This window comes from Lycium ferocissimum, chromosome 9, assembly GCF_029784015.1.
Source record: "Lycium ferocissimum isolate CSIRO_LF1 chromosome 9, AGI_CSIRO_Lferr_CH_V1, whole genome shotgun sequence".
NCBI lineage: Eukaryota > Viridiplantae > Streptophyta > Magnoliopsida > Solanales > Solanaceae > Lycium > Lycium ferocissimum.
In genome coordinates, this window is record NC_081350.1 from 48,123,129 (window position 1) to 48,134,940 (window position 11,812).

The following is an 11,812-nucleotide window of genomic DNA, read 5'->3' on the forward strand; positions in this document are numbered from 1 at the left end:
TTATGTTCACTAAAATAAATATACTTAAAATATTTATATTTTAAAATAAGATATAATAATGTGAAAAGAGATTAATGTCGTTAAAAAAAATCAAATAGACATCAAATAATGAATAAAGTAAATTAGTCAAATTATAATTCTAATCGACGTTTTCTTAAAAAACCGTACAAAAGACAACATGACAGTAAAATGAAATTTCAAACTGAGAATATTTATCAAAAATTAAAAAATAGTATTTCATCATTTAAATAGAAAATCAATTTCTATTTTGTTTCGTTTTAAACATGTAAAATTAATTTAATAATTTGAATTAGAATTATCCAAATCAAAATTTGATAAAAAATAATAAGTATTTTACACCTTTAAATTAATCGAATTAAAATTGAAAATATCAATGATACTTAAATATTGCTATTGTTTTATTTCAAAGAGAGGAAAATAGTTTCCTTTTAAACAAGTCTTCTCTTTTAAAAAATATTAATAAATTTGCCGATTTTGTATTCGTAGCAAACATTAATATAATAAAATTTTAGATACGGAGCACAAATTACAATGTTATATTAATCGTGTTTTGAACATAATATATAGTATATATATATATATATCATATATAAAAGACAATTACATACACGTAGATCACGCTTTGTAATTTAAAGTGTTGGGCACGGGCGCGCACGGGCCCAACACTTCATTATAGTGTATCTATGTATATGTAGTTGTGTGTTATAATGATAATATATATATATATATATATGTTCAAAATACGATTAATTTAACATTGTAGTTTGTGTCTTCGTATCTAAAACTTTATTTTATTCGTGTTTGCTACGAAAATTTATTAATACCTTTTTAAAAGAAGACTTGTTTAAAAAGAAATTATTTTCCTCTCTTTCAGTAAAACAATAGCAATATTTTGAATATCGATTGATACTTTCAATTTTAATTCGATTAATTTAACGGTGTAAAATACTTATTATTTTTTATCAAATTTTGATTTAGATAATTCTAATTCAAATTATTAAATTAATTTTACATGTTTAAAATGAAACAAAGTAGAAATTAATTTTTCCTTATTCTAAAGAGTCCATTATTATTGATTTAATTGTTTGATTTTCTAAGCATTTGTTTTTTAACATTGTTTGTTTTATTAATATAGGATTCACATTTTTTTTTTTTAATATTGCTTGATTCGTTAATATGGGGTCCACTTTTTTTTTCCGTGAGTTTGGATGTGGTCGGTTCCACTTTTTTTTCTTCCTTTTTTTTTTTTTTATAAAGGGACAACGGACGATGAAACATGGGTCTAAACCCATGCTTTATATAGTTTATATATATATATATATATATATATCAATTAGAGATATAATTCGAACTAATGTATATTAAAGTGTATGATCCAAATCTTATTTATGTTGTGATACAACGGTCGTGAAAAGGGACATTTTTACTAACTTGAACTTAGTGTGTGTGTCTATATATATATATGTTTTTCTAGTATAAATATAAATATATTAATAAAAACAAAGATAGTTAAGTGTATTTATTGTTATCAAACCTGTGTTCAAAATCAGAAAATAGAAACCAAAAACTGGAAACGAAAAAACCAAAAACTGGAAAAAACGCAAAAAAACTAGAAACTGGAAAAAGAAAAAAGAAAAAAAAATAATGCAGAAAGTAAGAAAATATCCGAGACCACAGAATTCACTGTGTGTCCTTAAAGAATTTAATCCCTTCACTGTACCCGAGGTTATGGATTACTTCCTCCCAGGATAAAACGGATATACCTGTCGTAGGAGTAGCGGTACCTCAAACGCCTACGACTTCGACGAACTCAAATTAGGCAACGAACCACACACAGACTCTAGAGTTTTATTTTAGGGAAAAGAATGCAGAATTTGCAATGCAGAATTTTTTTTCAGTGGTCGAAAAATGAGGCATTGCCTCAGTTTATATAGCCGCGAAACATACCTGTTCAGAACAGGTTTGGTGGCTGTTCGGAAAGGCCTTGCCTTTTCCGAAAAAATAAGAACGTTGGGATTTAAATTTAATTAATTACCAATTAATATTTTCCCGCGGAAATATAAAATAATTTCAGAAAATGAAGATTGAAGTTAAATAAATTTGGTCCAAAAAGATTATTAATCAATCAGATCATAAATCCAAAGCCGAAGCCTAGCCGAGGGATGACGACGGCGTGAGGGGAGTCCCTCTTCTCAACCCTTTAAGAGCTAGAAGACGTGCTTTCTAATATAAGCACATAACTTTCCCTTTCTACCACCAATGTGGTATAAAACTCCTTTTCAAAGAACTTTCTTTAAACTTCACTTTCCTTCCATTATCTTTTTCCTCCATTTCTCATTCACACCAACTTAGCTAGCTTCAATCATTAACTAGCTTTAACATTTATGTAATCCAATAATATGAACAATGGTTTTAGATAAAATATGATTCGAGTTTTATTTGTGAGTTGTGACACAAAGGGACATGAAAATAGATATTTTAACTAATTTGAATTTATTAAACTTTTTGACAATATAAAGTGTTTTTTGTTGCTATTATCTATCGTCTTAGAGTAGGCAAGTCAGTCATAAATCATAGTAATACAACAGTTAGGCTAAATGAATACGTGACGATTCAGTATCATCTATCGATAGTTAGAGTAATAGGCTAATTTCAAGCTCTAGCCATTTAAAATTGATCGTTACTTTATTCAAAAGAAATTTTAAAGAAAGTGTGTCAAAGCAGTCTTTATACATTTTCTTTGTGGGTAAATTTAACTCTCTTTTCATAAAATATTTTAGCTTCTAAAAGAAGAATAAAAATAAAAATAACACGAGTAGGTCAAATTTGTTAATGAGTTTTGTACGTAGTTTTTATGACGTAATTATCTCTTTATGGATGTCCCTTTCATTGTTATTGTTTTAAATCAAACTTAAAATTCAATCGTTAAGGAATTACATGAATTAATGTCCATTAGCAATAACAGAAAAATCCTCAATTAAGCAACCTCAACGTTATATGGTTCCGGAAGGTGAGTCAATTACTTTTGTAGTATCAATCAAGGTAGTGATGGAGTCCAGGTGAGAAACCACAAACAAATTGATTTTGTGGTCTTTTATAAATTTATTTTTTATGTTATATTTTTTACAGTTTTTTTAATAATGTTTACACATAAGTATTTGAAAATAAAATACAAGAGATGTAAACTAATCTTTCTAAGTTGGATTTAGAGGATGTCAATTGGAAGAATCTTATTTGTCATCGTGCTGCTAAGCCTAAGCAAGTGTTTATACTTTGGCTAGCTCTACATGGCAAACTTAGAATCAAGGACAAGCTGCTGAGCTGGGATATCATTAATGGTGGAAGTTGTTCTTTTTGTCATATTGAAGATGAAACTGCAAAGCGTTTGTTTTCTGAATGCCCTTTCACAAGGACAATATGGCGGGACTTCCTCAATTAGGTGTATGAGCCATATGTGATTCAGAAATGAAACTTGGAATGGACGTGGGTGAACAAGCTAAGTAAGAAAGTTGAAGACTAGTTAGATATATGTTTTTTTTTTTTTTTCAATTGTTAGGTGTTAACTGAGATAGGAGGTGCTAATTGGCTCCTCCAATGCTTTGTAACTGCTACTTGGTGATTATAAATAAAGCTTGGTAACCACTTTTTAAACAAGGGACATATTTGCTCGAAATCGTAAGATTGAGGGGTATATCTACACCTTTTTCCCAAATGAATTTTTATAAGATTATTTTCTTCTATTCCAATTTTAAATGGTTAACCCCGTCCATTTTCTCAGAGTAATGAAATATGTGGGAAAGTCCGTTAATGAGATATAATTCTTAAATACGACGTAAAATAAGGAGGAAAGTTTGTTATTATTTCATGGTACAAAAATGAAAAACTATTTTTTTTTTTTTTGAAAAATAACATGTGATTTTCTTACATATTTTTTCGTGATTAGTAAATAAAAGAGTTATTGTTCCAAAAATATTTATATTTAATTTAAATAGATACCATATGAGTGGGGGTGAGGTTGGGAGTTGGGGGTAGTGGATGTGAGGTGGTTAGGGGGTGACATGCTGTTGGGGATGGAGAGAAGATAAAAGTTTGAAATGCCACTTATCAAACTTATTTTTTTATTTTTATTAAAAATATCATTTTTAAAATTTCTAAGAAACTTTTTTCTCTTAAAATATATTTTCCAAAATATTGGCACCTCAAATGGTTTTGTCAATGGTTTTGGGTCATACCAATGGGCCACTTTGCTCCCATTTAATTCATTCATTTTTTTTCTTTTGAAATGCCCCTCTCAATAATGTACTTTGATCTTACAAGCAATAACCCTTTTTCTTTTGTTATCCAGATAGGATCTTACTGGCCATAATGACGTGTAGAGTTGTTGTTGCATAAAATAAAAAAATAAAAATCAATATTTTAGTGCTATTTATTAGAATGTTCCAAGCAAGTGTCCCGAGCCTTGAAAGTGGCGCATGGGTGCATGGTGTGGTCCTAAAACTTAAAAGCGATTTTGATTAATCTTACTGTGTTTGACCCATGCCCCGTCGACCTCTATTTCATATATGATAAGGCCAAATATATTTAATTTTAATTATTTGAGATATATATTTTTTATTTTATTAGTAAATATTTACAAATTAGTATGATTATTATCATCTCATCATTTAATAACGTAGAGTACATATTATATTAAGTTTATATATTACTTTATATTTGAGGATACCATACATCTAAAATAGTTCAAATATAACATATTTTTTATACAAAGGGACTAAAAAGCATACATTTGAACTTATTGACTGTTATATGTGTTAAGTTATATTCCAGATGAATCACAGTTAAAATTTATGAATAATTAAGGGACTAAAAAGGATGCTATTTAACTAAAAGATCAGAAATAACGTAAATGATTGAAGATCATGCAAAAATGACTGAAATTCATCCATATATGATTGAACGTCATGTAAAAATAGATGAGTTCAGTTATAAATGGTTGAAATTTAGGCATCTCTTGTACCACGACAGTGGTACAAGAGATTTGTTGCATTCATGATTACTAAAGGTTTCTTGGGAAGTGCATTTGATAGCTTCATGTATCACATGATGGTATTTGGTAATTCAAATATTTATTTACTGTTATATGTTGATGATATGCTTATTGCTGCTAATAGTATGACAGAGATAAATGATTTGAAGAAACTGCTAAGTAAAGAGTTTGACGTGAAAGATTAAGGTGAAGCTAAGAAAATCCTTGGAATGGAGATTCACAGGAAGAACGGTGAGGTACATCTTTCACAAAAGAAGTACATTGAGAAGGTACTTCAGAGGTTTGACATGGATAAATGTAAACCCGTTACTTTACTGTTAGCACAATATTTTAGACTTTCTTCTTTGATGGCACCGCAATCAAAGGAAGAGGTGAAGTACATATCAAAAGTTCCTTATTCTAGTGCAGTTGGTAGCATTATGTATGCTATGGTTTGCACTCGGCCTGATATTGCTCAAGCAATGAGTGTAGTAAGTCGATTCATGTCTAATCCGGCTAAGACGCATTGAGAAGCAATTAAGTGGATATTGAGATATCTTAAAGGCTTTTCAGATGTTGGTCTAAATTTTTGTAGATGAGAAATGAAGGCTTCTCAGTCCTTGGTTATGTGGATTCTCATTTTGTAGGTGACCTTGATAGAAGGAGATCAACTACGGGCTATATCTCTATTCTTACATGTAGTGCCATAAGTTGGAAGGCAACTCTCCAGTCTATAGTTGCTTTGTCCGGAATGTGTTCAATATATGGCGAAGAATATAAGCAGTAAAGGAGGCTATATGGTTGAAAGGTTTGGTGTCAGAATTGAGTAGGGTTCAACTTGAACCAACTCTAAAATGTGATAGCTAGAGTGTTATTCACTTGATAAAAAATCAGAGATTTCATGATCACACCAAACACATTGATATCAGATTCCATTTTATTCGTCATGTTGTTAGACAAGGTACAATTAAGGTCTTGAAGGTTGACACAAAGGACAATGCAGCAGATATATTGACCAAGAATGCAGCAGATATGTTGACCAAGGTGGTTCCTCTTGTCAAGTTCAGTTATTGTATGAATTTGGCAGGAGTTCGCATCAACTGATGCGTCAGGATGGAGAATGGCAGGGCAAGGTAGAGCTACTAGTATGTACGAGGTTTTGGTTAGTGTCTCTTGTTTCTTACACGGAGTTAGCTCACGTAGGCTTAGAGACATTGGACTGAATGACGTTCATATGGAAGCTCGAAATTCATCTCAAGGTGGAGATTGTGAAGTTGAGAAGATATCCAAGCCAATTCCTACTCAAAAGCAGAAAGAAATAAAAGGAAACTTTTTATTTGTTCGTTTTCGAGTGTTATTGGGATTTAGATCCTTTCTAGGAAAGGATTAGACCTAGTAGTATAAACACATTCTAGCTAGGATTTATTAAGTAGGACAGAACATAGAACCTAAGAGTGTTCAATCTTGTTACTTACTTTCTCCCTTGATATTAATAAAAGTGCCGGCCGTTCTCCGTGGACTAGGATCACATCGATTCCAACCACGTTAATTACTGTGTTTTTATCATTTCCGCGCTAACATCTTAAATATAGCATTCCTCCCGTCGCAACAATTAGTCGTTTTGACGAGCCAATATTTTTGTTTTTGACAGTTTGTGAAACAAGAATCACTTAGTAGTCTTTTTTGTATCTGCCCTTATAGTTCTAATTAGTGAAGGGTTAATTAAGTGACACGTTTAAAAATAGATGAAGAGTTGGTCTAGATAATTAATTTTATGATTAAGGTTAGTAAATTTCTTTCTTAATTAAGGGTTGTGCCAAAAAACCTTAAAAGTATCTTGTATTCTTGTGCCATGTTATCTTCTATTATATTTGCACATCTGATTTATTAGCAATTTCTAATCCTACTGAAGCTAAGAATAAAAGGTTGCACCTTCTGTGTTTTGTTTTTCTCTTTCCGTAACTTCATTATATTACTTCATAATATGTCTCAAATGTGTGTAAGATTCCATTGCATCAGTTACAACCCAACTTGGGAAAGAAGAATCCCACGAAACTTTATGTCAAAGAAAAATAGAAAACTTGGCTAGATTATGAGCTAACACATTCCATGTGCAAGGGATATATACAAACTTGATATCTTCAAAAAAACTCATTAATCTCCATTTATCCTCGCAAGTCGTATCTATCTCCCAAGACACCGTCATCTTTTTTTGTACCTTCTGTTGGTTAATACTTGTGTGCACAAGCATTTTGTTAGGGTTTTGTCCTTATTTTCTTACCATGTTTGAGTTTTACTTTTCTCTTGAAGGAAAGTCAAATTATAACCATAATTGTTTTACTTTTCCTGAAGAGAAAATATAATTCTCTTTCATATTTGGCTAATCCTTATCTTGGAGGAAAAGTTTTGTACATTTATAAATTAAAGACATCCTTCCCACAACTAGAAAACAATAGTATCCGCAATGTAGTCGTTTAGAAAGTCTTGTTTATGGGGAGATTATTCTCTCCACAGTTTTGCACAAAAAATGCAGCGTAGAGGCTAGAGCCAGCTAAAAATTAGTCTAGTATTCTGTGAAAGTTGTATTTGTTGAGTCCCACATCAATGGTAGGATGAGGGATAATTAGTCTCCTTATATGGTCTTAGACAATCCTCATCTCATGAACTAGCTTTTGAAATTGAATTAGACCCAAAATCTATTTGGTATTACGTTTTTTTTCTTGACCACTGAGGTCAGTCAAGTCAATGTTTTTTTTTTTTTTTTAAAAAAAATCTTTTTAAAGTCAACAAGTCAAACGTTGGCAGCATTTCCCTATCATATCCAGCTACAATTTTCGTCCATGTTGACTGACTTGTGTTGTATGATACGCGGCTTCTTCAAAGCTAATAATCCAATATTTCTGATGGCACTATCCAATCAAAACACTTGAAAAAAAAAAAAAAAGAGACTATACAGAATGGGAGAGCTAGTACTATAGTAATATACTCCAGAAAAAGGGATAATCAAACAAAAGGAGCCATGAAAATTAACAATATTCGTGTAGTAAAATCTATATTTTCAATTCCCAGGAAACAAGTTTGCCTTTCCATTGTTTGCTTACTTGCCTTTCTGCATTTCCAGGCTGGTTTACAGAGCGACGTGTACGAAAATGAGATGAGAATTATGTTGGAGCTGAAGCAACTATGGGGATTTCAATCATGGAATTCCAATTCCTCATACTGCAATTGGGATGCTGTAAGCTGCATAAATGGTTCTGTCACAGGCATCCGCATTGTAGGGGAGCCACTTACTAGAATTCCACTTACTAGAATTCCACCAATTATATGTAGACTGAAAAGCCTACAATTGATAATCCTGAAGGACAACAACATCAGAGGAGAATTTCCTACCTATTTGTACAATTGCTCAAAGCTGGAATATCTTGATCTTTCTTCGAATCAATTCGATGGACCATTGCCTAGCGACCTTCATCGCTTGTCGGGGCTTATCCATTTAGATATTTCTGAAAACAGCTTCAATGAGATCCCAGGAGCCATTGGTCAGCTTTCTGAATTGCAATATCTTTCTCTTAGGTTTAATCTTTTCAACAATTCGATCCCCCGAGAAATTGGAAATTTAACAAAGCTTGAGACTTTGGATATATCCTATATTGAGAGGTTAAAGCAAGCAACAATTCCAGAGGAATTAGGAAGACTGAAGAAGTTGAAACACCTCATCATTGTACGGTCAAATTTGATGGGGGAGATTCCGGATACATTTTCCGCTCTTTCAGATCTCCAAACCTTGGATCTCTCAAGCAATTACTTAAAGGGGTCGATCCCAAGCTACTTGTTTCATTGGAAGAATTTAACCTCTCTTCGTTTGGAGGGTAACCAATTTTCTGGTAGGTTACCGATGTTGGCTGCAAATGTACAATTGATGGGGAAAACTCAGGAAACGTTTTCTAGTCTTTCAGGTCTCGAAGTCATTGATCTCTCATATAATTACCTAAATGGTTCAATTCCAAGCTACTTGTTTCTTTTCAAAAAGCTAAATACTCTGTATCTGCATGATAATAAATTTTCTGGGAGTTTACCTAGGATAGCTGGAAATTTGAGATTAACAACACTGGATCTTTCGTCGAATCAGCTTTCTGGATATATTCCACAAGAATATGACAATAAAGATTACTTCTTTAGAAATAATCTCAATCTCTGTACCGAATATACCAATTATTACAATCAAGTTCGACGTTGTAGTGGAAAAAGAAGAGTTATTCCTGCCATTGTGGTCCCTGTTGCACTTTTAGTCATTGTAACATTGTTATATTACACAGTTAAAAAGAACTGGAAATCCTCCATAGACCAATTCATGTGGAGGAAGAAAAGGCATGAGAACCAAGATCCTGAGTGGATGTTCATTTCTTTCCAACGATTAGAATTCACAGAATCCGAAATTCTGGTGAATATGACAGAAGAAAACTTGATTGGAAGTGGAGGATCAGGGAAGGTCTATAGAGTTGGTGTTAATCCTAATGGGAACTTTCTGGCAGTTAAGAGAATATGGAACAAGAGAAATTTAGACCACAGGCTTGAGAAACAGTTCCTTGCAGAAGTAGAAGTACTGGGTAGCATTCGACATTCCAATATTGTGAAGTTGTTATGCTGCATTTCTAGTGGAAACTCAAAGGTTTTGGTTTACGAGTACATGGAAAATCAAAGCTTAGACAAGTGGCTGCATAACAAGAGAAGAAGTGAAAAAGCTATTACTGCTTCAGCACATTGTGTCTTGGAATGGCGTACTAGACTGCAAATTGCAGTTGGAGCTGCCCGAGGTCTATGCTACATGCATCACGAGTGCTCCCCACCGATCATTCACCGTGACATTAAGTGCAGTAATATCCTTTTAGACCATGAACTGAATGCCAAAATTGCAGATTTTGGACTGGCTAAGGTTTCAGCTAAGTGGGGACAGATGGAGACTGCTTCTGCTATCGCTGGCACGTTTGGTTACCTTGCTCCAGGTATATTGGAAAAAAAAAACAAAACACCAGTGTACCTATGAATTGTGTTTCTTATTGTTTTTTTCCTAACACCTTGTTATTCTTGTAAATTCAGAATATGCATACACATCGAAACTGAGCGTCAAGAGTGATGTGTACAGTTTTGGTGTGGTGTTATTGGAGCTGGTTACCGGGAGAGAACCAATTAATAGAGACGAGCATATAAACCTTGCACAATGGGCATGGAAACACCATGAAGAAGGCAATCCAATCATTGATGCTATTGATGAAGAAATCAAGGAAGCATGTTTCTTGAAAGAAATGAGTTCCATGTTCAAGTTGGGACTTATATGCACTAGCTCTCTGCCTTCTGCTAGGCCTTCCATGAAGGAAGTTTTGCAAATTCTATTACTCAGCGTTACTTGTTAGTTCTTCCTAGCAATTGGCTGTGAATCCAAGATTATCACTGCTTTTCCAATCTTTATTTGTACTGGGAAATAAATGTCCAAATTCTTAGCTGTCCTGTGAACTGAGTAGGTCCTTATTGTTTACATAATTAATAACTTTGCCAATAAATATATTCAACTATTCTCTCTCTTTTCGTTTTTTCTCTCTCTTTCCAACAGTCTAATCAACTCATAAAAACGGATAGATTATTATGAGATTATAGATTATGGTCTATGCAGAATATTACACACTTGTTGGCCCTTACTCGAAAACGTGTTCACATTCTAAATCTCTTTCATAATCATTTAAAGACGTGCGTTTTAAAGAAAAGTCTCAAGGAAGTAATGTTCTTGACGTGGACATTTGCCAAAAACAATATGATACACGCATAACCGTGTCCAAATAGCGAGGCAAGCTTTTTAAATCATACATACTCTATGCTCAGTTAAATATATTTAGATCCTCAAATTTACACACTTTGTTACTCGAAATGATTGAAGGTTGTGATGAGTTTTAAAGAAAAGTCTGAAGGAAGTTATTTTTTTGACGTGGACATTTGTTTTCAAAAACAATTTTGACATTGTCCAAATAGCGATTTCAATACATTTAAATATATTAGATCCCAAATTAAAATGAATGTGAAGGTTGTGGTGAATTGCTTTCATTTTTAATGAGAGGTTTTCAGATACTGACGTCGAATCGATTTCAAATAAAGAAATTCTTACACGCGAGGGTAAAATAAAAAGAACAAAAATGAAAAGATTTAAATCATGTACTACTATTTAAGGTTATGGTTTAATCATGGATATATACCTTATAATGCTATTATTATTTCTGAATGCAGATTGATGCTGGAAAAAATGGAAAATTCGGAGGTAAAGCACAGCTATGAAAAACATAACAAGGTTGCTGATCTCTAGGCAAAGAAAAAGGCAAGGAAATAACCTTTTGAAAAGGTTAAGATATTTTGGTAATTCCTCCAAAATTTACAAATGAAATGATGTGGGTGGACATTCTAAAAGCGATCAATATCGGTCCCGCAATAGTAATGGGGTTGACAATTCAAAACATCCAAAAGGGGCACCAATGCCCCAGCTAGCTTGTAATTGCTATTTCACACACACACACATAAAGTAGCAATATCCTTTTAATAAAATAAAACAAGCTATGGTGATTTTACCATTCACTACAAGAAAAAATATATTTGGCAATAATTTTTTTTGTTGCCATAGATTGATTATTGTTGCAAAAAGCATTTTTTGGTAACAAAAAAGAAAGATTTGTGCATTTAACTTTTTCCAACTACTGCATCAGCAGACAACTTTTTTTTCGTTCT

General features: G+C 32.6%; 1 protein-coding gene across 1 annotated transcript; it reads left to right on the forward strand.

Annotated features, from left to right (window-relative positions):
- The first annotated feature begins 7,925 nt into the window (after window positions 1-7,925).
- Window positions 7,926-10,571, forward strand: LOC132031138 (receptor-like protein kinase 7). The gene is made up of 2 exons (XM_059421004.1): window positions 7,926-10,050; window positions 10,145-10,571. The coding sequence occupies exons 1-2, from the start codon at window positions 8,067-8,069 to the stop codon at window positions 10,456-10,458; spliced, it is 2,298 nt and encodes a 765-aa protein (XP_059276987.1). The 5' UTR covers window positions 7,926-8,066; the 3' UTR covers window positions 10,459-10,571.
- The last annotated feature ends 1,241 nt before the right edge of the window (window positions 10,572-11,812 follow it).